The 27614-nt window shown below is 41.1% G+C and overlaps 1 protein-coding gene across 1 annotated transcript in view; it reads left to right on the top strand.

Moving 5' to 3' along the window:
- Positions 1 to 27011, top strand: part of LOC101092919 (nuclear RNA export factor 2-like) — a 33665-nt gene extending 6654 nt beyond the window's left edge. Inside the window, exons 3-22 of the mRNA XM_045050388.1 lie at positions 17360 to 17543; positions 17776 to 17929; positions 18217 to 18300; positions 18421 to 18525; positions 18645 to 18725; positions 18846 to 18915; positions 19063 to 19151; positions 19272 to 19379; positions 19555 to 19664; positions 21550 to 21656; positions 21988 to 22052; positions 22138 to 22193; positions 22319 to 22426; positions 22548 to 22606; positions 22718 to 22833; positions 22926 to 22968; positions 23526 to 23598; positions 24108 to 24290; positions 26557 to 26617; positions 26751 to 27011. Coding sequence (XP_044906323.1) covers positions 17360 to 17543; positions 17776 to 17929; positions 18217 to 18300; positions 18421 to 18525; positions 18645 to 18725; positions 18846 to 18915; positions 19063 to 19151; positions 19272 to 19379; positions 19555 to 19664; positions 21550 to 21656; positions 21988 to 22052; positions 22138 to 22193; positions 22319 to 22426; positions 22548 to 22606; positions 22718 to 22833; positions 22926 to 22968; positions 23526 to 23598; positions 24108 to 24290; positions 26557 to 26617; positions 26751 to 26795 — 1901 coding nt within the window. The 3' untranslated portion in view covers positions 26796 to 27011. The remainder of the gene's footprint in view (positions 1 to 17359; positions 17544 to 17775; positions 17930 to 18216; positions 18301 to 18420; positions 18526 to 18644; positions 18726 to 18845; positions 18916 to 19062; positions 19152 to 19271; positions 19380 to 19554; positions 19665 to 21549; positions 21657 to 21987; positions 22053 to 22137; positions 22194 to 22318; positions 22427 to 22547; positions 22607 to 22717; positions 22834 to 22925; positions 22969 to 23525; positions 23599 to 24107; positions 24291 to 26556; positions 26618 to 26750) is intronic.
- The last annotated feature ends 603 nt before the right edge of the window (positions 27012 to 27614 follow it).

The following is a 27614-nucleotide window of genomic DNA, read 5'->3' as shown; positions in this document are numbered from 1 at the left end:
TTCCACATTGTCCAGTTTGTTGGCATATATTTCTTCATAGTATTCTCTTATAATTGTATTTCTGTAGTGTTGATTGTGATCTCCCCTCTTTCATTTGTAACTTTATCTATTTGGGTTCTTTCTTTTCTTTTTGAGAAGTATGGCAAGAAGTTATCAATTTTTTTGTTTTCTTTTCTTTTATTATTTAAAAGAATAATACACTGAGTTTATTTTTTTGGTGTACAGTTCTACAAATTTTAACCCCTGTGTAGATTTTATAACCATCTCCACTGGATACAAAACAATTCTGTCACTCCAAAAACCTCCCTCATGCTGTAAGTCTATAGTCATGCCGTCCCAAACCCCAATGCCTGGCAACCACTGATTCTTTATCATTATAATTTTCTTTGAGAATGTTATTTAAATGGAATTATATAGCATTTAACCTTTTGAGACTGGCTTCTTTCACTTAGCAAAATGCCTTTGAGATTTATACAAATTGTTACATGTATCAATAGTTTTTTCCCCCACTTATCATGTATTCTATAAAGTAACCATAGTTTATTTACTCATTGGAGGACATTTATGTTTTAGTGATTATGAGTAGCTCCTTTTAATTTGTACCTAAGTTTTTTTCTCTCTGAGGTAAACACTCAGGAGTGGGATTGCTGTGTCATATGGTAAGCTTATGTGTAACTTCCTAGGAAACTGCTAAACTGTTTTCCAGGGTGACTGCACCATTTTGCATTTCACGAACAGTGTAGGAGAGTTCTGGTTGCTCTGGAACTTCTGAGCACATGGTATTTTTTATTATCACCATTTTAATAGGTATATACAAATATCTCATTGTGGGGCTTTTTTAAATTTAAATTAAAGTTAGTTAACCTACAGTGTAGTCTTTGCTTCAGGAGTAGAACCCAGTGATTTATCTCTTATGTATCACACCCAGTGCTCATCCCAACAAGTGTCCTCCTTAATGCCCATCACTCATTAGCCTATCCCCCCCACCTGCCTCCCATCCAGCAACCTTCAGTTTGTGCTCTGTATTTAAGAGTCTCTTATGGTTTGCCTCCCCCTCTGTTTTTATCTTATTTTTCTTTCCCTTCCTCTATGTTCATCTATTCTGTTTCTTAAATTCCACATATGAATGAAAACATATATTTGTCTTTCTCTGACTGATTTACTTCACTTAGCATAATAATTATGGTTTTCCATCCACATTGTTGCAAATGGCAATATTTGTTCTTTTTCATCAAGTAGTATTCCATTGTGTGTGATTATATATACATATAATCTCCACAGACATCCATGACATCCATGTCATCAGTTGATGGACATTTGGACTCTTTCCATAGTTTCCTATTTATTGTTGATAATGCTGCTATAAACATTGGGGTGCATGTGCTCCTATGAGTCAGCATTTTTGTATCCTTTAGACAAATACCTAGTCGAGCAATTGCTGGATTGTAAGGTAGCTCTATTTTTAATTTTTTGAGGAACCTCCATACTGTTTTCCACAGTGGCTGCACCAGTCTGTATTCCCACCAACAGTGCAAAAGTGTTCCCCTTTCTCTGCATCCACCAACATCTGTTGTTTCCTGAGTTGTTAATTTTAGCCATTCTGACAGATATGAGGTGGTATGTCATTGTGGTTTTGATTTGTATTTCCTTGATGATGAGTGATTTTGAGCATCTTTTCATGTGTCTGTTAAGCCATCTGGATGTCTTCTTTGGAAGAATGTTCATTTCGTCTGCCCATTTCTTCACTGGATTATTTGTTTTTTTGGGTTTATCAATTTTGTTTGTTTTTTCAAAAGACCAGCTTTTAGGTTCATTAATCTGTTCTACTGGGGTTTTTAATTTTGTTCTGGTATTGTTTATTTCTGCCATAATCTTTATTATTTCCCTTCTTCTGCTGGATTTGGGCTTTATTTGCTGGTCCTTTTCTAGCTCCTTTAGGGGTAAGGTTAGATTTTGTATTTGGGACCTTTCTTGCTTCTTGAGATAGGTCTGAATTGCAATGTACTTTCCTCTTAGGACTGCCTTTGCAACATCCTAAAGGGTTTGGACTGTCATGTTTTCATTTTCATTTGCTTCCATGCATTTTTTAATTTCTCCTTTAATTTTCTGGTTAATCCCTTCATTCTTCAGTAGGATGTTCTTTAACCTGCATGTATATGAGGGCTTTCCAGATTTTTTCTTGTGGTTGATTTCAAGTTTCATACCGTTGTGATCTGAAAATGTGCATGGTATGATTTCAATTCTTTTATATTTATTGAGGGCTGTTTTGTGACTCAGTATGTGATCTATCTTGGAGAATGTTCCATGTGCACTCGAGAAGAATGTGTATTCTTCTGCTTTAGGATGAAAAGTTCTGAATATATCTGTCAAGTCCATCTGGTCCAGTGTATCATTCAGGGCCATTGTTTATTTATTTATTTTCTGCTTAGATGATCTGTCCATTGTTGTAAGTGGAATATTAAAGTCACCTGCAATTGCCGTATTCTTATCAATAATATTGCTTATGTTTGTGATTGTTTTATATATTTGGGTGCTTTCAAATTGGATGCATAAACATTTATAATTGTTAGCTCTTCTTGATGGATAGACCCTGTAATTATGATATAATACTCTTCTTCATCTCTTGTTACAACATTTAGTTTAAAATCTAGTTTGTCTGATAAAAGTATGGCTATTCCAGATTTCTTTTGACTTCCAGTAGCATACCCTAACTTTCAATCTGAAGGTGTCCTCAGGTCTAAAATGGGTGTCTTGTAGGCAGCAAATAAATAGATGGATCTTGGTTTTTATCCATTCTGATACCCTATATCTTTTGATTGGAGCATTTAGTACATTTACACTCAGCGTTATTATTGAAAGATATGGATTTAGTGGTATTGTGTTATCTGTACGTTTCATGCTTGTGGTGATGTCTCTGCTCCTTTGTAGTCTTTGCAACATTCCACTCACAGATACACCCTTAGGATCTCTTGTAGGGCTGGTTTAGTGGTGATGAACTCTTTCCGTTTTTATTTGTCTGAGAAAACTTTTATCTCTCCTTCTATTCTGAATAACAACCTTGCTGGATAAAGGATTCTTGGCTGCATATTTTTCCTATTCAGCACATTGAATATTTCTTGCCACTTCCTTCTGGCTTGCCAAGTTTCAGTAGTTGGGTCTGCTACAACCCTTATGTGTCTACCCTTGTAGGTTAAGTCCCATTTGTCCCTAGCTGCTTTCAGAATTCTCTCTTTATCTTTGTATTTTGCCAGTTTCATTATATGTCATGCTGAAGATTGATTCCTGTTACATCTGAAGGGAGTTCTCTGTGCCTTCTGGATTTCCCTGTCTGTTTCCTTACCCAGATTGGGGAAGTTCTTAGCTATAATTTGCTGCTTTCTTTCTCTTCTTCTGGAACTCCTATGAGATGGATATTATTATGTTTCATTGAATCACTAAGTTCTCTAATTCTTCCCTCGTGGTCTGGAATTTTTTTATCTCTCTTTTTCTCAGCTCCATCTTTTTCCATAATTTTATCTTCTATTTCACTTAATTTCCCCACTGCTTCTTCAATCGTCACTGTCACCACATCTAGTTTATTTTGTACCTCATTTATGGAATTTCTTAATTCATCATAACTATTGTTTAGTTCCTTGATACCTGCAGCAATAGAGTCTCTGCTCTACTCTATGCTTTTTATCAAGCCCAGTGATTAATCTTATGACTATTATTCTAAATTTTGATCAAATATATTGTTTATATCTGTTTTGAGAAATTCCTTAGCTGTCATTTCTTCCTGGAATTTCTTTTGAGGAGAATTTTTCCATTTCATCATCTTGGCTAGTTTTCTGTCCCTTATGTGTTTTAAAAGCTTGTTATGTGTCCTGCACCTGTGAGCACTACTGTATTAAAGAGAGATCATATGCTGTCCAGGGCCTGGTCCTTCAGTAGCTGTGTTTTGGAGTGTGTTGCATGCTGTCTATTGTTGTGACTCTGATTGCTTTATCTCCCTACTCGTAGTGATGTTTTGGACCCTCCACCAGGTGCTCTTTGATTTGTTCATTGAAGTATCCTTGGAAAAAATATTTTCTTACAAAAGAAAAAAGGTGGAGGCAGTGGTGGAAAAGACCATATCCCATACAAAGAGAGAAATGACAGAGGAAGGAAAAAGAAAAGAAAAGAAAAATGATCAGGCAGAGAAACTATACAGCTTAATCCAGAGAGAGAGAGGAAAATAAAGAAGGAGATAGAGAACAGGTATAAAGAGAATAGATTAAATATGTCTGCTGAAACAAACCAACAGCCAGAATGACCCGACTAGAGAAGGGAAGGAATAAGAAGGAGAAAAGGAAGATATATATTAATATATACTTATATATATTAATATATACTTATATATTAATATTAATATTAATATATACTTATATATTAATATTAATATTAATATTAATATATACTTATATATTAATATTAATATATATTGTATATAAAATAAGAATTTCCCAATAATTAAATCAGAAAATGCAAAACCGCTGGGTGCCTTGGAACCCGTGGTAGCACTGACCTGGAGGAGGGGTTGTCTGGATGGTCAGCATCAACCTCATTCATGTAGATACACAGTTACCAGGTGTGGAGGGGCGCGGTTTGGTGTAGGCAGGTCCTGCCTCCACTATGGACATGTTTTCCTTTCCCTGAAGCCCCACCTGTTGGTGATGGGGAGAAAAATGGCAACAATCCAGCCTCTCCTCAGGGGCGAGAGCGGGCTCTTTTTTTTCCCCACCCACAGTCTCCGGTACCTCCCTGGAGTTCATCTGGGATTCAAACCCAGATGTCTTAACAGGTTCCACTCTGCACGCACCCGGTTCCAGGGAAGTGCCGCTAGCCCAGCCGATAAATGGCCTCTGGCTAGAGGGCGCAGGTAGGGTCCTTTGTCCTTTGAACCTGCATACCTTCTTCCCACAGCACTCAAGGGAGGGGATTGTTTTCTCCCACTGCGGACTGTGCCTCTGGACTAGTAACTGGGGCGAGGACTGGCTCCCCTTCTCCCCAGGTGCTCACACAGAACAGCTGTCCCCAGTCTGAAGAAAGCCCTGCAGTTAGAGATTGGATCTTTCTCCGTTTTTTTTCTGATCCCCTCTCCGTGGTTTTTCTCTTGTCCAAATACAGTCCTACACTTCCACACCCTTTCTCTTCCCTTTGTCTCTTCACAGAAGGGGATCCCTCCCCTCCATGCCTATGCAGCCCGTTTTATCTCTCCCAATTTGCAAACACCTGTAGCCTGCCAGGTTGTCCCCGTGGGTCCCTGGAGACGTCTCTGTCACTCTGCAGCCGGACTCTTGGAATTCAAAGTCCTCTGGCCTTAACACTGCTGTGTTTGAGGGACAACTTCTCCGTCATGTTGGTGCATCTCCTACTCTGGCTTTCTTTTTACCTCCAGTTCTCCATCCCCTCTCTTGCAATCTGCAGGTATCATTAGGTCTAAAATGAGTCTCTTGTAGGCAGCAGATAGATGGGTCTTGTTTTCTTATCCATTCTGATACCCTATATCTTTTTTTTTTAATGTTTATTTATTCCCTGAGAGACAGAGAGCATTGAGCAAGGAAGAGGCAGAGAGAGGGACACAGAATACGAAGCAGGTTCCAGGCTCCAGGCTGTCAGCACAGAGCCTGACACAGAGCTCAAACCCACGAACTGTGAGATTATGACCTGAGCCAAAGTCAGACGCTCAACCAACTGAACCACCCAGGTGCCCCTACCCTATATCTTTTGATTGGAGCATTTAGTCCATTTACATTCAGAGTTATTATTAAAATATAGGAATTTAGTGCCATTGTGTTATCTCTAGTTGGCATTTCTGATGATGTTCTCTGATATTTTGTAGTCTTTGTTGCTTTGGGCTTCTTTTTTTCCCCACTCAGAGAGTCCCCCTTAGAATTTCTTGCAGGGCTGGTTTAGTGGTCACAAACTCCTATAGTTTTTGTTTGTCTGGGAAACTCTTTATCTCTACTTCTATTCTGAATGGCAACTTTGCTGGATAAAGAATTCTTGGCTGCATATATTTCCCATTCAGCATGTTGAATATTTCTTACCACTCCTTTCTGGCCTGCCAAGTTTCAGTGGACAGGTCTGTGGCTAACCTTATGTGTCTACTCTTGTAGACTTAGAACATTCTCTCCATAGCTGCTTTCAGAATTCTCTTTATCTTTGTATTTTGCAAGTGTCACTATTGTATGTTGTGATGTTGAACTTTATTTGTTGATTTTAAAGGGAGATCTCTGTACCTCTTGTACTTGGAGGCCTGTGTCCCTCCCCAGACTAGGGAAGTTCTGAGCTATAATTTCTTTAAATAAACTTTCTGCCCCTTTTTCTCACTCTTCCTCTTCTGATACTGCTATGATATGGATATTGTTTCATTTCATGGAATCAGTTAGTTCTCTAAGTCTCCCCTCATGCTCTTATAATTTCTTTTCTCTCTTATTTCACCTTCATTATTTTCCATAATTTTATTTCTATTTCACCTATTCTCTCCTCTGCTTCTGCAATCCTCACTGTCACTGTATCCAGTTTATTTTGCATCTCACTTATATCATTTTTTAATTCATGTTGACTAGTTCTTAGGTCTTTGATCTCTGCAGCAAGGGTTTCTCTGGTGTCTTCTATGCTTTTTTCAAGCCTAGCTAGTAGTCTTATGACTGCTGTTCTAAATTCTTGTTCAGATATATTTCTTATATCTGTTTTGAGCAAGTCCCTGGCTGTGAATTCTTCTTGACCTTTCTTTTGGGGATAATTCCTGTCTTGTCATTTTGGCTAAGTTTTCGTCTTTTCATATTTTAAAAACTTGTTATGTTTCCCATACCTGAATGCACAACTATATTAAAAAATGGTCATATGTTCTCCAGGGCCTGGCATTTCAAGAAGTGTTTCTTTTTTATGCTGTGTGCCCTCTGCTGTTGCATTTTGGTTGCTCTTTACCATGAGTCAGTTCTCTGCAGAGCTGCTCCTTGCTTCCAGTGGTGGATTATTTGGCTAGTTAAATAACTAGGTGTGCTTTGATTCATTTGTTGATTTAAACCTGGAAAAAAAGGAGTCAGGAAGCCTGATTCCATAAAAAGAGAAAAATAAAGGGAACAAAAAAAAACAGATAATCAAAAAACTATAAGGCTGATTCCAAAGGGAAAAAAAAGACAACAAAAAGCAAAAAAAAAAAAAAAAAGCAGAAAAGAAAGAAAAAGAAAAGAATAAAAAAAGCCTGGTCCAAAAACAAGAGAAAAGTAAATGACAAAGAAAAGTAAATGACAAGGAAAAGAAGAAAAGAAAAAAAGAAAAGAAAAGAAAAGAAAAGAAAGGAAAGGAAAGGAAAGGAAAGGAAAGGAAAGGAAAGGAACTATGCACCTGATTCCAAAAGAAAAAAAAAAGGAGGATAAAAAGAAAAAAAAGAGTTGTCTGTTGGTGCCTGGGAGGTTCTGGCTGTGCTGGTCTAGAGGAGAAGCTAGCTGCATTGGCTCAGTCTTGCACCAGTAAATAAGCAGTTGCCAGGCATGGAGGAGCAAGGTTTGGTGTAAGTGGGTTCCGCCTACATTAGAGGCTGCTGTGTTGCTCTCTGAAGTCCCACTGTGCTGGTATTGGGGGGAAAATGGTGCCACCCCAATCTCTTCCCTGACTGGGGATCTCAACCCCTGCTGTTCAGGCAGTCCTCACAGAATGGCAAGGACAGTTAGCTTGCCCTGTGCCACAACTCTCTTGTTCTTTTACTTTGGCACTCAGCCTGGATTCAAAATCCAAAGTCTTAAAGGACTCGGCATGGCATAGATCTGCTACCGTTCCCCTGGAGTAGAGCCTCGCCACCCTTCTGATGAAAGGCCTTTGACTGGCACCTGCAGGCTCTTTTGTCCTTGAGAAGGCAATAAACCCCCTTCCAAAAAGTACTCTGGGAAGGGGACTGTTCTTTCCCAGTCCACCTGGAGATCTCTACACCATGCTATGCACTCCAGAGCCAGCTCCCTGCTCTCCAGGGGCATGCACCACAGCTCTGCTCTGGAGAAAGTCACATGCTTCCCAAACCTCATTGTTTGAGCTCCAGATGCTGTTTGCAAAAAAGAACTGGGACCCTCAGTACTTCAGTACTTCTTGCTCCCCATTTCGTGGTCCCAGGAGGTTTTCCTGTTATGCTAACTCGATGCAGCACTATCTCAACACCTCCCTTCTTCTCTCCCTTTTGTCCCTCTACAGAAAGGGTTCCCTCCACTCCACAGCAGCACTGTTTTCCTCTCCCCCAATTTACATCCACATACCTCACACTTGCCAAGCTGTCTCCCTCCCACTGTGGAGATCCTTCTGCCACTCCATAGATCAATTTCCTGGGTGTTTCAAGTAATCTGACCTCAATACAGCTTTGTTTGAGGAAGGAGGCAAGTCTAGGGTCCCCCTACATCTCCATCATCTTAACTCCTCCTCCCTCTATTGTTTTTGTTTTCTCTATTTCATTATTATTTGCTTTTATTTAATTATTTACTGTTTTCTGCTAGTTTTGGGTTCAGCTTATCCTTTTTCTAATTTCTTGAACTATAAAAGTATGTTGTTGATTTGGGATCATTCATCTTTTTAATGTACACATTTAAAGCTATAAACTTTCCTTTTAGCACTGCTCATGCTGCATCCCATAAGCTTTGAAATGTTGTATTTTCATTTTAATTTGTCTCAAAGTACTTTCTAATTTCCTTTGTGACTTCTTATTTTACCCATTGGTTATTTATGAATGTGTTAATTTCAATACAATCATGTATTTTCCAGTTCTCTTCATACTATTGATCTCTAGTTTCATTCCATTGTGTTTGAAAGAGATGCTTTGTATTATTTCAGTCTTCTTGAATTTGCTAAGACTTATTTTATGGCCTTACATGCAGTCTATCCTGGAGAATGTTCCATGTGCCACTTGTGAAGAACGTATGCTGTTGGGGGAGCATTTTGTATACGTTTGGCCCAATTAATCTATACTGTTGCTCAAGTCCTCTATTTCCTTATTGATCTTTTCTCTGACTGTTGTATCCATCATTGAAAGGTAGGTAGTAAGGTTTCCTACTATTGTGTTGCTATTTCCCTCTTCAATTCTATCAGTTTGCTTCATGTATTTAGAGAGTCTGTAGTTTAGTATTTATAACTGTTATAGTTTCTTGGTGAATTAATCCTTTTATTATTACATAATGTTTTCCTTGTCTCTTCTGACAGTTTTTGACTTAATGTATATTTTTTCTGGTATTAGAATAGTCATTGCTGCCCTCTTTTTGTTACCATTTTCATGGAATATCTTTTTCCATCCTGTTGCTTTCAACTTATGTATGTCCTTAGATCCAAAGTGAGTCTCTTGTAGACACCATATAGTTGGATCATGTTTTTTTCAATCCATTCAGCCTGTGTCTTATGATTGGGGAAATAAATACATTTAAATTTAAAGTGATAACTGATGGGGAAGGGCTTACTACTGCCATTTTCTTCATTGTTTTCTGTATGCCTTGTAGCTTTTTTGTCCCTACTTTCATTTCTCACTGTCTTCCTCTGTATTTAATTGATGTTTTGTAGTGATATTCTTTGATTACCTTCTCATTTGCTTTTGTGTATATTCTGTAGGTATTTTCCTTGTGGTTATCATTGTAATTACATAAGACATCTTAAAGTTATAGCATTTGTTTTGAGTTGGTAACAGTTTAACTTCAATTACATACAAAAATTTTACTGCTTTACACCTCCACCTTCCTTACTTTATGCTATTGAGATTGCACATCATATCTTTATATATTGTATATTAATTAACATAGATTTGTAGGTTTTTAAAAATATTTTTTGTCATGTAAATTATTATTGTCATGAAATGCACCAAAGTTACAATAGTACAGGTTACTATATTTGTGCATGTATTAAACTTTACTGCAGAACATATTATTTTCATACAGCTTACTATTTTCTTTCTACTATTTTTTTTCATTTTAAATTGGACTCCCTTTAGCATTTCTTATACAGCAATTCTAGTGATAATGAACTCCCTCAGCTTTCATTTATCTGGAAAGTCTTAATTTCCCCTTCACTTGTGAAGGACAATTTTTCCAGGTACAGTATTCTTGGTTGACAGTTCCTTTCTTATTTACCTCAGTACTTATAATGTATCATCTCATTCCCTTCTAGCTTACAAAGTTTTGGCTGACAAATCAACTGATAATATTATAAAAAGTTCACTTGCACATGATGAACTGCTTTTCTCTTGATGCTTACAAGATTTTCTCATTGTCTTTGACTTTAGACAATTTGATAATATATCTTAGTGTAATTCTTTTTGAATTCATCCTAATTTGAGTTTCTTCAGCTTCTTGAATCTTCATGTCCCTTTCTTTCCTCAGATTTGAGAAGTTTGGGGCCATTATTTTTGCAAGTGAGATCTCTGTCCCTTTCTTTTCTTTCTTGGATTCCCCTCCTACACATATTGCTCTTCTTTATAATGTATCATAAGTCCCATGTGTTCTCCTTACTTTCCTTTATTCTTTTTTCTTCTTGCTATTCTGACTCACTGATTTCAAATGACCTGTCTTCATATTCACTAATTATCTCATCTGCCTGACCAATTCTACTGTTGAACTCCTCTTACAAAGTTTTCAGTTGTTCTTCTATTTTTCAGCTTTAGAATTTCTGCTTTTTAAGTTTTTATCACTTTATTGATGATCTCATTTTGTTCAGATTTTTTTCCTGTTTCATCAAATTGTCTATCTGTTTTCACTGTTAGTTCATTGAGGATCTTTCTTACAGTTATTTTATAAGTCTTTGTCAGACAGCTCATGGATCTGCTTTTTGTTTTAGAGTCAGTTTCTGGAGTTTTGTTCTTTTAATTGGGCCATGTTTCCCTGTTTCTTTGTAGGCCTTGTAATTTTTCCTGAGACTTGATCATTAGAAAAAACAACTGTCTCTGCCACTTGTTGTATACAGGCTTCATCCAGGGGATGACCTTCACTAAAGTCAACCTTGCTGAAAGTTCTAAGACCTTTCATAACTTTTCTGATCTCTTTTACTCTCCCTGTCATCTGCCTGTGAAACTGAACCTCTAACTTACTGCTCACCTCTGTTTTCAGCACTTTCTAAATTCTGATGCAAGTCAAGTAAGTTTTCTAATCTAAACAAAGCAGAAATTAGTCCTGGATCATCCCCCTAACAAGCCAGAATGTTGGATACATGGTCTACTTTTGTTTCCATACTAATGAAGGAAAGGGAATAAGGGGGAGTTTCTCCCAGTCGTTTCATGGTATGTCACATAGGCAGATGGGCATGAACAGTACTGCCAAACAACATGAATTTTCCTACCCCTTTAGCAAAAATCCCTTCTTGGTTTTATAATGGCCTGAGTGCCGTATCTTCTCAGTTGATCTCCCGAGTTCTTACAGAGGTATTCTGGTTCGTATATTGCTGTTAACTCAATGTCTGTGTGGCAGAAGGAAGACCTGTAGCTTCCTGGTCAGCCATGTTTCTTACATCACTCTGTAATATACAGTTTTATATCCTGTATTTTTTCTTTCATATAGTGTCATATAAGGTTCCAGAAGTATTCTATCTTACTTACTTGGCCTAACACTTAAAGCTGAACCATTTTTTGAATAATAATACATTTTTAGCAAAAATGTAGCAACTGGGAATGTAAATCCCCCTTCAAAACTTTTTGTATGCCTGTTTCAGAGTCTAAGCTTTTTACTTTGGTTCTCTTAATCAGTATGTCAGATCATTTCTCACCAGGGCTATCCCGTTTTACTGTTGCTACTTGGTAAAATACATTAATAGATGGCACCACAATCTTTTCCCATACACCCTTCCATTTTCTTTCTCATTTCCCAGAAGACTAATAACAATAAATGCAAATAACACACATTCATCCTTTACTAAATACCAGATTTTGTACTAAGTAATGACATAGTAGTAGCTAACTTACTTACCATGCTTATTGGGCCACAGGCATTTCTCCAGGTGTTTTATATATATTTTCATATATTAACTCAATTGTCACAATTATCTTATGAGGCAAAACTGTGACTATTTTGAATGTAAGAGGAAAAAAAAAAATAAGGTGAGTCACCATGAAGTCAAAGTTACTTTCCCTGGACCATAGAATTTAGCAGCACAATTCAAATCTTGATTAATCTGACCTCAGATCCTATGCCCCAAACCAATAATGTGTGACCCCATGTTAGGGCTGAAATGAGCACTGGGACAGGACTCAAAAAGTCCAGGGGGCAATGATGGGTGTTGTGTCTGGGAACAACATGCCCTGAGCTCCAGCCTTCTGTCCAAGAGACTCATCACTGCATGCTGTTCCCCTGTACCATCTCTCCTTTCTCTGTCTGTGTGGGAACTATTTCTCTGTGTGGAAACTGTTTGGCTTGAAGATGAAGTAACAGACAGGTTATACATGGAGAGAAAGGAAGGTTTCCAGAGAGGTGCATATTGCCAGGATGAATTCAGGTCCTCAGAGGCTTTTTCCAGTTGTGTTTCATTTTCTTACCAATGATCACCCTCACCTTTCTGGCCCATACATCCATCCCTTGGCTTTTTTTCTCTGCATGTAGGGTATCCATGTCCCTTACTTCCCATCTGCCCTTGATTCCAGGGACAATCATTTCTACCCCCTCTTCTGTCAATATCAACCACTCTCTGGTCCCATTGTTTTTCTGTGTCAAAGAGCCTGTAAAGCACAGCCATATAATTATAAGCATATATTCCAGCAGAGAATATTTTGTATGATAAAGTTTAAAAATGAAATGTCTGGGTGAAAGTGTAAGAATGACTTTTGAATGGTTGAGCATACTCTAGGAAATCAGACTCTCCTGCACTATTAGTGGAGAAGTATATTGGTGTAAATATCTGTAGGAAATTGTCTCTTATAATTTAAGATATTTATGTGCTTCTTCTAGGAAGCTGTAGAACATGGACTCAAATCTTGGAACCACCCTAAATCCCAAGCCATGCTACACAGGGTTATTTGGCCTCCACCATTAGGAATACCTTGTATACAGAAATCTAAGACTTTAAATTTGAAAATCAATTCAAATGTTAAAATGACAAGATTTAAAAAAAAACAAGAAGGAAAAATTGGCCATATATAATGCATAATACATGAAAAGAAAATGTACATTAGGGTCCAGTTTTCTGTGGCAATGCATTTTCCAACATGATATGAAATATATGTATGTGTAATCTAATTATGCAAATTTAAAACAGATAATATTAACACATGCCCATGTACACGCACGCACACACACACACACACACACACATTCTTACTTTTCTCTGAGACAAGGACGATAATGGTACCAAAAGGTTTAACACACACAGACATGCATGTAGGTCCAGAACAATCATACTACACATACCACATACTCAGGAAGCTATCTGTGCTGGATTTAAGGGAAATGTCTCCTCATTTCTGTCACCAGTTACAAAACCCTCCCTTCCTAAGAAAATCAGTAGTTTTAGCATTAATCAAGAGGGGGGTAATTAGCTGTATTTCTAACTGTACACTAATGAAAAAATACTAATTCTGCATAAGAAAAGTTCAAAAGATGTTAGTTATACAAACAGGTTATGAAACAGTTCTGCAGCCCATTTTTTATGGAATAAATAGATGTGGGTAGAAATGGTTGAGATGTATGGATTCTCCAAAGTGGCTTTCTTGATCCCAAATCTACATTGTTGTCTACATTCCTTTAACAAATACTAATTAAGCCCCATTATATACCAGACACTGACAGCTCAAAGTGACTTCTAATCTGTGAAAACTGTGATCTAAAAAAGATTTGTACATTTAGTTCAAGACAGATATCTCCATTTGTTCCAAGGCACCTGGACACTCCCCCTCCCAACCCCCAAGCAAGAGTTACTAGATCCTATTCACAAAACATCATCCCTTGTCTGGTCAAAGAAATCTATCCTTGAGGCCCAAAAGTTCACCATTAAATTAGAACCAGCATAGTAGCTAGAGGAATACTTAGGATGTCGACCAAATACTTAGGAGGCAGACCAAAATGTGAGGATACAATCTCTGTTCTGACACTAACTTGACTGAGAAATACTGGGAAATGGACTTAACCCCTGTGAGCCTAACATTTGTGGTCTGAGAAGGAATTGTAGATACAGTCATCATGGGGTTTCTGTGAGGAGGTCAAAGAAATCTAATGAGTCTGCCCAACACTGAGCAAATGTTGGCTGCCTCAGGGCAAGTTTTGATTTACTTCTCATCCTGTTCTTTACATACTATAGCAGGGATGCCATTGCCATGTGCTCAGAGGCCTAGCAATGATGTAGGCAGAATTCCAAACTGACACAGGAAGTAGCCATGTGAATACATACGATGTCATAAATGATACTCGCGACCATTTCTCCATGGGAGGGAGGATCAGTTGGTGCTTGGTGGAGCTTGAGGGGTAACTCAGGCAGCCTGGATGAGAGCTACCAGGTGATTTGTGATACTCCTGTTATTGCCTTTGATTCTCACAGAGCGACGGCAAGACAGGGATCGTGTTGAGATGAAAACCTTCAGTAAGTGGATATGCGTGTGCACACACGTGTGTGTACACGTGGTCCCTCTGGCTTTTTAATCACGTGCCCACTCTCCTCTGAGATTCCCAAAACAAGGCTATTCCCGAGATTGCTCTGGTATGAATCACCTTGATGAGGGAGGCCTCTGTCCCTGTTTAGGCACCCAACTTAACTGGTCAGTCTGGGGATTGCTGTAGCTGTTAGCTAGCTCACTTTTACACTTTCCCATTGTCGATGTTATTTCTGAAGTAATGTCACTTCTCAAAAATGACTCTGATGCCCCCATACACCATACGTTGACCACAAGCCCTTATTCCTCCTTTTAATATTTTTTTTTAATTTTTTCAACGTTTTTATTTATTTTTGGGACAGAGAGAGAGCATGAACGGGGGAGAGGCAGAGGGAGAGGGAGACACAGAATCGGAAACAGGCTCCAGGCTCTGAGCCATCAGCCCAGAGCCTGACGCGGGGCTCGATCTCCCGACCGCGAGATCGTGACCTGGCTGAAGTCGGACGCTTAACCGACTGCGCCACCCAGGCGCCCCATCTCCTTTTAATATTTAAGTTTTTCCTTTAATTGGTGGATTTTCAGGAAAACCGGTTGGTTTCCTGCCATTCTCCAAGTGTCATCAATAAGGTTCCTCTTTGTTGTTGTTATTGTTTAGTATCATTATAAACTCATGGTCTTTTAACATGTTGATGACATCAAACCATTGTTACATTGTTTTGAGCAGAGAAGTCAAATGATTTGACTTATGCTCTGCTGCTGGTGACCTGGACCTGGAAGGCAGTATAATCCAGGAGATAGATAGATGTTGGTGTCTTGGCCAGGGTGGTGGTAATAATGGTGGTGGTAAGAAGTGGCTAGATTCTGGATGTACTGGAGAGAGGGGGTGAAAGAATTTCCTGATCTGTTAGATATGGAGTGTGAGAGAGAGAGCACTCCAGGTTGCTTTCAAGTTTTGAGGACTGAGCCATTGGCATTTCTGGGTCAAATGCTCTATCCATGTTTAATTCCACTTCCAGTGCCACACAGGAAAAGTCCCAAAGGTTGTGAGTAGCAGGATTGTCTTGACAGCAAGGCCACAGAGTGAAAGCAATGACTTCCCAGAGGAGTAAATCTGAGGCCTGGTCGTAATCACTACATCAGGGAGCAATCAGCAGTGAACAGATTTTTACTCATAATCGTGCCCTGAGACAGCATGGAATAATTAAGGTACAAAATGTACAACACACAAACCAAGAGAGCCTTAAATATTAGAATCCAAAAGGAAGCTGGTTTCTACCAGTCTGGTTACCTTAATCCTCCCCCTACTGCCCACCCAAACCACTAGTATTATTATCTGCTGGTACAGTGTTTGAGTTTAACATGGTACAAATAAAATACCCTTAGTGAATCCACTGTGGGAGAGGGAATTGGGACTGATATTTCTGTAGATGCCAGAAAACTCCCAAATCTATAATTTACGTGGTGAGTGATATATGTTGGCAGGGAGTATTTGTGGAGGGAGGGGTGAACATCAATACAACTAGGGGTGAATACAGGGTGATATACCACCAAGACATAGTCTAAGTATACCTGTGGCTACAATGCCCAATAAAGTAGGCATCAGAGCAAAGAAAATTGATAAGAGACAGAAAGAGGTGTTACATAATGATAAAAGGATCAATCCACTGGGGAGTCATGATCCTAAAAGTATATGCAGCAAACAACAGAGCCTCAAAGTACATGAAGCAAAGCCTGATAGAGCTGAAAGAAGAAATAACCACATACATAATTATAGTTGAGGCCTCAACACCCGCCACTCAGCAAGGTATAAAATTACTAGAGACAAAACCAGCAAGGATATAGGACATCTGAATAACATAATAAATTAACAGGATCTATATGACATAAATAGAGCACTCCACCCAATGACAGCAGAGTGCATTTTCCCCCCAATGTCGATGTAACATTCATCAATCTAGATCATCTCCTAGACCATCAAACAAACCTCCACAAATTTTATAAGAATTGAAATCACACAGAATACATTATGTGACTATAATGGACCTAAATTAGAAATCAATAATAGAAAAAAAAAGAATCCCTACACACTTGGAAATGGTAGTTGACTTATTCCACGTTGTCATTCAGATACTTGTTATAAAGGAGCTGAGTTTAGAAAGAGTTGTCTTCTCAGCTGAAAGGCATTTCATGCTGGGCAAAAAGAAAGCTCACTCTGGATGTTTCAAACTGAGTATTGTTGACAGCAAGCTGGAGGGAGAGGGAAAACTTAGGAGGCTGTTTACATCAGTCTTTCTTGACGTTAAAGCTTGTACTACACCAGCAAAGGAAACAGCTTGCTGATTGTTAGCGGGATCAGTTTGGTGGCTGATTATATTTGGGAAGCATGAGAGAGATTGCCTCTGTGGTATTGGTGTGGTTGTTAAGCCTGAGAGAAGGCACAATTCAGATGCCTTCCTGGTGTATGGCTGGTTTGCAATCTAACCCATGGATCACACATTGTTTTTATTTGTTTGTTTTTATAAATCCTGTTTCATTCTTTAAAGGGTTCAATATAGTTTCCTCTTCCCCTGCTCCTACTCAGTCACCTCCTTCTCCTCCCCCAAGATTCCTCCCCTGATAGTGCCATCTGTAAAATAAGGTTCTCCTGTCTGGACAAACAGAGGAGTTTCTTTTCTGGGGGTTGTGGGATTGGACCCTTAGGGCAGGTTGGCATTTTGCTTGCCCTACTATGGTGTGAGCCTAAGACATAGTACATGGTAAGTGGACCACTGGTGTATCTTCAAACTTGTATTTCTGTCCCCCTTTTAGAATCCAACGATGGTGGTAACTCACCTCAAGGAAGACAGAGAGTTTGGAGTTCTTTGCGAGGTAATTTTGGCAAGAGTAACCCCCAATATGAACATGGTGGATATGAGCCTCAGCTTTCACACCACCAGGAGGATGATGGAAATGTGATGATGAGGAATGCCCAGGAGTACCCCCAAGTAAGACAGTAAGTGACCATACAGCCTGGTTTGCATGTAGCAACCCCTGGGATTATGCAACTCTTTCACTCTACTTGCTCTTCTTTTCCTTCTCTCACTGGAAAATTGAAGAATGCTCAAAGTGGAATAATGGTTGAGCAATCCTACTTGTAGTCCTGGTGGCAGAGAGGTAAGGGTGTATAAATGAAGACTTTCTTAGCATTTATGGCCACCATTCTCCTCTCCACTTCCCTTCTGCAGCACTTTCTATAGCAACCAACAGAACAAGAGGAGAGTGAAATGGCATAATGAAGGCCATATCCATGTTACTGTGTGGAGAGATAGAAAACCTCTGAAGAGAGAAATGAGGGAGAACACACAAGATGGAACCCCAGGGAGCTGGTTCAAGATCACCGTGAGTGTCCTGGCAAGATCTTCATTAGAATATCCTGGAACTTTATCAAAGGAATACCACTTTAAACAACTTTACATCGATTATTTGTAGGAGAGCTTTCCAATGGAGAGAAAGAGGGTTTAGAAAATCCGTATTTTGCACAAAAATAAGAAATAATGCTGGTGGTCCCTTCTTTAGAAGCCCTGTACAGCTCAGTAGAGAGTTGGAAAAGAACACTGTTGGGTCTGTTTTCCAGCTTTAATTCCGTGTTGTCTCTCCTCACTCCCATCCCTTCTTTTCATCTTTAGATTCCCTATGGGGGAAAGTATGAGAAGACATGGCTAGTGAATTCAATCCAGGACCATTGCAGTGTCCCTTTCACTCCAGTGGATGTAAGAGAGGATGGTGAAGACATATGAGTGGACACAGGGAAAGAGGGGCTGGGGCGGGGGGAGCCCACTGAGTAGGTAGACTCTATCCTTCAAAATTATTGTTGCCTCCCTCTCTTGTAGTTTCACTATGTGAAAAATGAAGCTCGGTTCTTTGTCCAGGATGCTGGCATTGCCTCTGCATTGAAAGATGTCAGCTACAAGATATGTGATGAGGAGAGCCAAAAGGTATGTGTTGAGGGCATTACCTGTACCTAGTCCCGGGGTGGGAGGACAGGCCAGGGTCTGGTGGTCTTCTTTGGAAGCAGAGTTATTGGTGCTTACCCAAACACCTCACCTTCCTGCAGATATCGATCTTTGTCAATCCCTCTAATGAACCCTACTCTGTGCGGTATAAGTTGAAGCCAGAAGAAATGAAGCAGCTAAAGGTAATGCAGACTCAAGGCCCGTTGCATGCCCACACCCAGACCCACCTCCTCTTCCTCCAGCCCCCGATTTTCCTATCCCTACCAGAGCCTCAGAGTGGATTTCTCTGCCTTTCTCTGCAGCTGACCATGCACAAACGCTATGATGTCTCCCATGAAGCTCTTGACCTCCAGAGTCTCCGCTTTGACCCAGGTACAGTTGATAGCAGTAATGATAGGGCAGGTGAGGGCACAGGGATCTGCCTGGGAGGGAGACTGAGGAGTGGTAACGTGGGGAGGGGTTGATGCTGGCCCTGGACCCCTCTCAGCCTTCTGTTTGCCTCCTCTTGGCTTCCTGAAGACTTGGTGGGCCATGATATTGATATAATACTGAATCGAAGAAACTGCATGGCTGCCACCCTGCAGATCATTGAAGAGAATTTCCCTGAGGTAAGGCCTTAGTCCCAGTGCTGTTATCAATAGTAGGGGGTGGAACTCATGAGGTGGAGGACAGATTTGTCTCTGAGGCCCTAGATAGTAACTGTCACTCTAACTCTTCTTCACCAAAAGCTGTTGTCCTTGAACTTGAGCAACAACAAACTATACCAGCTGGATGGCCTGTCTGACATTATACAGATGGTCCCCACAGTCAAGGTCCTGAACCTCTCCAAAAATGAGGTGGGAAGAGGGAGCCAGATCAAAGTTGGGGGTGACGGTGGGTGGTAGTGCTCATCCGAGTGATGACAGTAGGCAAGAGAAGGTACCTATGTAGAAGGGTGGGGGCTGGGGGTGCAAGGGCCCGCGTGTCTCTTTCCCTGGGACTCCTTCCCAGCTTCCTCCCCATATTTCTCAGCTGACCTTGGTGTGGGAGTTAAACAAGATGAAAGGGCTGAAGCTTGAAGAGCTTTGGCTAGAAGGGAACCCTTTGTGCGACACCTTCCCAGACCAGTCCACCTACATAAGGTCAGTGTGAACCTCTGTCACCCTTCTTGGATAACTTCACCCATGGGGTCCTGAACTATCCCTGACAGTGCCCCTCTGCTGGTGGTGGCATCCTTAGTCCTCTGGGAGTATCACAAGCCTTGCCTTCTCTGTTTGTGTCCCTCACCTTCACTTAAAGATCTTTTATCCCTCTGACCTGCTCACCTCTTTACATGCTCTGGCATCTGTTTCTGACTTTGCACTTAGCTTTCTTTGATACCCACCTATGATGTGCTCCAAGAAGCAGGTCTCCCCCTCCTCACCAGGACCAGGGATAAGCAGCCTTGAAACAGATGCTGGTGACCTGGACCAAGTAGGGTCCTCCAGCCCTGAGCCTCATGCTGAGACAGGCCTCCCTGCCTCTGTGGTGGTATGGGGCTTTCTTCAACTGTTCTGAGAAGGGCTTTCCTTCTCTTAAACGAAATGTTCCCCCATCTGTCCCAGGTTTCCATGGTGGCTTTGTGCCTCAAGGCCCTGGATGGCTTCTCTCATTACATCTATTTCTCTGGCCATATGCCAGGAGCTGAACCTTCTTTGGGAGAAACTAGGGTTCCCTGAGTCAAGGGGCAAGAACTGGACCACTGCCAGTGACCAGAGGGCTTCCCAAGGTAGTAATGGAAGGCAGAGGGCAGAAGTGCTTGAGAATACAGAAGGACAGGCCTCTCAGAGGCACTGCCCCCTATCCACCTCCCACATATGTCACATCATCCCATCTGGTCGTTCAGAAGAGCCCTGGGTAGCCTAACATGGGTATAATTCCACAGGCAAGGAATCTATTGAGACAGGCACAGGTGCACAGGGGCCATCAGGAGAGAAGGCAGTGACAATTAGAGGGGGACATGGACCCTCAGGCCCATGGTGAGCTGGGGCTTGACCCTCTGCTCCTTCTGGGGAAGGCCTCCTTCCCCTGTATCTGCCTCGTTTCCCATACCCAGCTCCAGCTGAGCTCACACAGGTGACAAAGTTTCAACCAGCATCCAATGGGCCCCAAGCCTAACACCTGCATGTTTTCCATTCCTACCTCAGGTGCCAGGGCCAGCCAGGGCAGATGAAGGAGAGGGCTGCAGCTACAGAGCCATTCCCCCCTTCTTCTCTCTTCCTCCCTGGCCCCCACCAACATAATGGAGCTTTTTTTCCTTTCACTTTGCTTTGCTTTCTCTTTCTCCTTTGTCACTACTCCCCTATGTCTCTCTCACCTTTCCCCTCCTCCCCTTACTCCCTCTTTTTTCTTGAACCCCCACCCCCTCCCCCTCCTTCCCTGCCTCCTGGGTCTCGCCTCACTCACCTGTCTGCCCTGGCATTCTGGGACATCCCTGGGAGGTGTCATGATCCTGCAGAATTCTGGGCCCCTAGTGAGGTAGCAGAGCCATGGGTTCCCACCTCATTCCCTCTTCTGTCTGGAGTCTTCAGTGGAGACCTGGAGGAAGGAAGGGAGGCAGGGAGGGGAAGGGAGCCCCAGAGGCTGGGCTCCAAATGTTGCTCCTGGTGGCACTGGAGATGGGAGTCAGGACAGCGTAGGTGGGAGATACCCAGCAGGTAGGTAAGAGAGGAGAGAGAGGGAGAGAGAGAGAGCAAGAGAGAGAGAGAGAGAAAGTGATGGAGGGAAGAAGAGCAGTAGGGAATATGAATGTGAAGCTGTGGAGAGAGATAAGGAGGCTATACCTTCAGAGAGTCCATATGGAAGATGTTTAGTGCTCAGCAGAGTAGTGGACCTAAACCTCTTGAAATCAGAGGCTGAAATGGGAAAAGGGGCTTCTGGATGGGCAGAACATATTGGTCTTTGTTTATGGCATCAGTGTTTTAACACAAATGAAGAATTGCAACCCCAGGCTATCAACCACTTCTTTCTATTTTTGGTCTTGGACAGTGCCATCAGGGAATGTTTCCCCAAGTTGTTACATCTGGTAAGTGCCTACACTCATCATTGTCTCTTACTAACATTGATCATCTCCATATCTGCCCTCAAACTCATTGGTCTTGTCTAGATTGCATGTATCCATGACCTTTATGCACTAGGAAACATGGACTCCTGAAAAAGATAAGGATATTCTTCCTGGAAAAAATGTACACACACACACACACACACACACACACACACACACATTGTTGCATATAATAGTAGAGACTTCCAGGACCCCATGATGAAGACACCCATTGTAATCTTGCCCCTGGAAAGAAAGGGCATTTCTAGTGCCCTTTCACACCTGTCTTCTGACCCTCATCCTCTCCTGGGCTCATCCTTTTCCCTAAGTATCCAGGGCCACCTCCCTGGTCTCCACTGCTGACTTCCTCTTCCCTTCTCCAGGATGGCCAGACGTTACCCCTGCAATTATTGACACTGATGCCCCATACTTAATAAAGTCCAGCAAGGTGAGGAAGTAGGATCAAACAACATTTGGTGTATTACAAGGGAGGCTTTATCAGCTACACAGTCTCAAATGTCTTTTAATTACAGGAAAGCTCCAGAGGATCTGAGAAACTAAAGAGTCTAATCCTGCAATTTCTTCAGCAGTAAGTACTTTAGAGACCACAAGAAATGGGGACTGGATGCTGAGAAAGGTCTGTTCATGGGGGTTCTCAAGTCTCATTTGAGGTCCAGACCCCAGAGATATACTATCCTCATTGCTTCCCCACAGGTACTATTTGATTTATGACTCTGAAGACCGCCAAGGTCTCCTCTGTGCTTACCACTACAAGGCCTGCTTCTCCCTGACCATTCCCTTCAACCCCAAAGACCCAGCCCCGTGAGTAGAAAAGCTCAGACTCTGATCCTGGGTTGTGTGACTCCCCAGTGGATGAAGGACAGCTCCTGGAAACACCCACACTGGCCAGACTATCACCTCCTCTTCCTCTTTGTCTCCCTAGAAGCAGCTTATGCAAGTACTTCAAGGAAAGCAGGAATATGAAGAAGATCAAGGACCCCTGTGCGTGTTTGATGGGGAAGATTGTGCAGAGAAAGGGGGGGTGAGGGGGTAATCATAAGGCACAAGGTGTGGCAGCCCCTGACCTTCACTTGTTTCTCTTCCCCCCTATAGATCTGCGTGTTCAGCTGCTGAAGCATACAAAACATGACATTGTGTGCTCCCTCAGCACACTGCCCAAAACTCAGCATGACATCAGCTCCTTCGTGGTGGACATGTGGTTCCATACGGTGAGCACCTGCTTCCTCCCAAGGGCATCTCTAGAAAGCCACAGGTGGGTAGGAAGTTTAGGTGACTTAGCACCTGGGTTATTCCTTTTTAGGAGATGATGCTCTGCTTCTCTGTCAATGGGGTGTTCAAGGAAGGTGAGTATATGTTGGACGCCCTCTGCAGATTCCCCACTGCTCCCTCCCTCTGGTTGGGCTCCCTCTCAACTTTCTTTCCCCTTCTCTTCATATTGCAGTGTTCTCTTGCCTCCACTCAGCTCCCAAACCATCCTGATCTGACATGGGTCCATGCCTATCTGCCCTGCAGATCTCAGGCGTTAGGGACACAGGCTATGTAGCTTGATGGCTCTCATCCCAGATCCTCACTCGGAGAAGGAGGGCCCATTAATTAAGCTTCCAAGTTTCCTCATTTTCAAAATGGGGCTAATAACACCCATCTTTTGTGTGCCTGTGAAAATGCATCAAATGAATTCATAAAGTTATTTACACAGGGCCTAGCACATAAAAAGGTCTGTGTCACTGGGAGCAGACTGTTCCTATTGCCCTCCCCATTCCCGGCATCCTGACTTTCATAGAACAATTGTACCCTTCAACATGAATATCAAGTTAAACTCTGACTGGGGAATGCTATGTAAGCATGTGAAGCATGTTCAGTTCTAATGAACTGAACAGTTGTTTGTTGTTTGTTGTTGAAGTGGAAGGAAGGTCTCAGGGTTCTGTTCGCGCCTTCACCCGGACCTTTATTGCTACACCTACCAACAATTCCAGGTGAGTGCTGTGTTGTGTGTAGAAACACCCCATTCAGCTGAGATTCAGGGGTTTGGGAATGTAGCACTGTATGTCCTTGAGGTTTTGTCAGTATTGTGGAAAGTATTATTCTTGCCTAGTGGTTAAGAGCGTGGGCTCTGGAGTCAAAGCATTGTGTTATTTTCCTGACCCCAACATTCACTAGGTGAGTGACCTTGGCCAAATCACATAATCCTTCAGTGAAACAGCATCTTCCTCTGAAAATGGTATTAGACTATCCTGCCCCTTGGACTGTTTTTGCATAATAAATGCATTGGATTTAAACTTACAAATCTAGTGAAGCTAGTAGACAAACTCTCCACAGGTGCATCTGTGGGAGGGCTAGAGTTACCACCCAGGGAAGCTATGGGACAGGCACAGTTAGGGGTATGGAAGGAATCTGGTTGCTGAGAGACAGTGGCAGCAGGGTCATTGTTAGGGGTGTGGGATTGTCCATTTGTCAGTTGTCTGAGGGTCCATTTTTCCTCCAGTTTATGCATCGTGAATGACGAGCTGTTTGTGAGAGATGCCAGCCCAAATGAGACTCAGAGTATGTCCTCCATCCCAGTGTCCTCATCCACTTCCAGCTCTGTGTTCATCCTCTCCAAGGAGCAGCAGGAAATGGTGCAGGCTTTCTCCACTCAGTCTGGGATGAAACCCGAGTGGTCTCAGAAGTGAGATTGGGTATACAGGGGAATAAGAGGGAGCTGGGAGAATAAATAATAGGAATGCATAGGCAATTTGAAAAATAAGTATTTGGATATTTTGCTTCCCCAAAAAAGAAGGCCTATGAATAAAGTATCCTAATTTTATGATGATATATATTAAAAACTTTTAAAACATTATAATGTTCCTATGACAAGACCTTGCATATGGAAAATCCTAGGTAATTCACTAAGAAACTATTAGAATATCGATACACAAGTTCATTCAAATATGTTGGAATAAACTGAAGACCTAAAAAATGAATAGATATGCTATGTTCATGAATTGAAAACCTTTTTAAGATAGAAATACTACTTAAGGTGGTGTACATATTCAACATAATTCGTATCAAAATTCCAGTTTGCTGCTTTCCAGAAATTGATAAAGTGACCCTAAAATTCACATTAAAATGCAATGAATTCAGAATAGCCAAAACAATATTTAAAGTGAAGAATAAAGTTGGAGGACTCAGAATTCCCAATCCTCACAATTTTGAAATTCATTGGTAAGGTATTATAATCAAGATTGCATGGTACTAAAATTTGGGTAGACATATAGGTCAATGTAATAGAATTAAGACTCCAGAAATAAACCCTGACATTTATAGTCAATTGATTTCCAGCTAAGTGCCAAAAAAATTAATGAAGAAAAAAAATCTTCCCAACAAATAATGCTGAGACACCTGGATATCCACATGCAAAAAAAATAAAATAAAATAAAAAATAAAAAATAATAAATTTGACCCATGCCACGCATATCAACTCAAATTGATTAAAGATCTAATGTAAGATCTGTAACTATAAAAACTCTTAGAATAAAATATAAGTGTATAACCTTCATGAACTTAAAATAGATAATGGTCTCATATATGACACGAAAACACAAGCAACCAAATAAAAAACAGACAAATAAATTAGACTTTATCAAAATTAAAAGCCTTCATGCATCAAAGGACACTGCTGAGAAAATATAAATACAACCTACAGAATGGTATAAAATATTTGCAAATCTCATATGTGATAAGGTCTACTATCGAGCATACCTGAAAGACTAACAATTCAATGATAGGAAGACAACCCAATTTAAAAATGGGGAAATTGTTTGATGAACATTTATCTTAAGATATACAAATAAATGGGCAACAAGTACATGAAAACATGCCTAACATCATTAGACATTAGGGAATGCAAATCAAAAACAATGAGATACCACTTCACAGTCATGAAGATGGCTTTAGTCACTGAAATGGAAGATCAGCATAGGTGAGGATGTGAGTAAATTAGAACTCTCATATATTACGAGTGTAAAATGGAACAGTGGTTAGGGAAAACGTTTTGGCAGTTCCTTAAAATGTTAAATGAAGTTACCATATAAACCAGGAATCCCACTGTTAAGTATACACCAAGAGAAATAAAGGTATGTTCACTCTAAAACTTGTACAGGAACGTTAATAGCAGCATTATCTATAATAGCCAAAAAGTGGAAACAACCCAAATGCCCTTTAGCTGATAAATGGATAAATGAAACTGGTACATTCATATGGTAGAATATCATTCAGTCATAGAAAAGAATACAGTTCTGATGTATGCCATGACATGGATGAACCTTGAAAACATTATGCTAAGAGAAAGAAGCCAGCCTCAAAAGGTCACATAGTGTATGATTCCATCTCTATGAAATGTCCAGCATAGGCAAATCCACAGGGACCAAAAGCAGATTAGTGGTTTCCAGGGCCTGGGGAAAGGGGAGGAATAGGGAGCCATGTCTAATGTCTAGGGAGTTTCTTTTTGAGGTGATAAAATTATTTGGGAATTAAATAGTGGTGATGGTTGAGCAATCTTGTGGATATACTAAGAAAACAATTGTACACTTTAAAATGGCATGTACACGAAAATAATAACACAATGGTATGTACATTATATCTCAATAAAAAATGATTGGAAACTTGTACTTTTAATAAATTTCCATTTATCTATTTGAATGTTTTTCTTTATCAACATATATTAAACTCTCTTGTTCTTTGGAGAGCTCTAATTTTCTGTTTTGAAGTCTAGTGGGCATGGCATTTTGTGTCAATGTGATAGACATTTTCACTAGGTCTTTCTTCACCATTACACATAGTGCTCATACTGGTGGTACATGAATACCAGCAAAAAGGTGGCATATATTTAGCATCGCATGGTCAGCGTCTCTGTACTGTGGTACTAATGGAGGTCATCTGTCCTCCCACTCCAGGTGCCTTCAGGACAATGAGTGGAACTACACCAGAGCTGGTCAGGTCTTCACTATGCTCAAGGTGAGGTCTGGGATCCATTAGGTTGGATGGGTGCTTCTGGGCCTTCAGGAAGGCCAAGAAGGTGGAGGCTGGGTAGCCTGGGAATGAAACTCTGGGATCTGGCTCTTCTGACGTCCCAACTCCTTCCTTTCAGAATGAGGGAAAGATCCCAGAGGACGCCTTCAAGCAAATCGCCTAGAAGAAGCCTTGGATGTCCACATCATCTTGGTTGTCTTTACTCCAGCCTAAGGTCATGTTCATGGCTGGGGATGGAGGCCAGGCTAACCATGAAACCAAAGTTATCTTTAACTAGCAGGCCAGGTGACATAACCACCTGAAGTATTAGTTGTTCTGTGTATTTCCCCCACTCGTGATTTCTGTTTATCTTCATAATAAAGAGTGATGCTGCATGTTGTATGTGTGTCCAAGATTGCTCTTCCCCTACCCCAAGCATGAGGCAATGGGTCCAGGACTGAAAAGCCCTGCCCTCTCCTCCACATTATTCACACTGGCGGCCCCTTGCAGGTACACCAGGCTTGACTTCATAGGTAGTGTGTCAATAAATTCTGATGAGAAGGGACATGCACTGCTTTCAGGGATTGGCCTTTGGAAACAGTGTGGCTCAGTCAGATGCTCTACCTGGAGGCGTGCAGAAGCAGCCATGTGACCTGGAACAACAGGGGCTTTGCAAGGGTTGCCTACTGGCTAGTGAGGGCTGTGGAAGGAAGGAAGATGAGGACTCACCTAGTTTACTTCTTATTCCTGATCATTTGAATGCATTCAAAGGCACACCATCAACAGTTTTATGATTTGCACACAGGTGAATGGGAAATGGGCCTTTTCACACCTCTCACCATGCTTGCATTTGTCTTCTCAGCCATCCACTCTACTGCCCCCTCATCCTTTCTGAAAGTGCACTGTAGGAGGGATCTCACTTCAGCACCTGAGAGTGAGGGAGAGTCAGACTGTCTCCCCAGTTAATTTCTCAGACAGCTGACAAGGGTGCTCTATATCCATG

Source organism: Felis catus, chromosome X (genome assembly GCF_018350175.1).
Source record: "Felis catus isolate Fca126 chromosome X, F.catus_Fca126_mat1.0, whole genome shotgun sequence".
In the NCBI taxonomy this organism is placed as follows: Eukaryota; Metazoa; Chordata; class Mammalia; order Carnivora; family Felidae; genus Felis; species Felis catus.
Note: the sequence above shows the minus strand (reverse complement) of the source record. Positions and strands in the feature narration are given on the sequence as shown.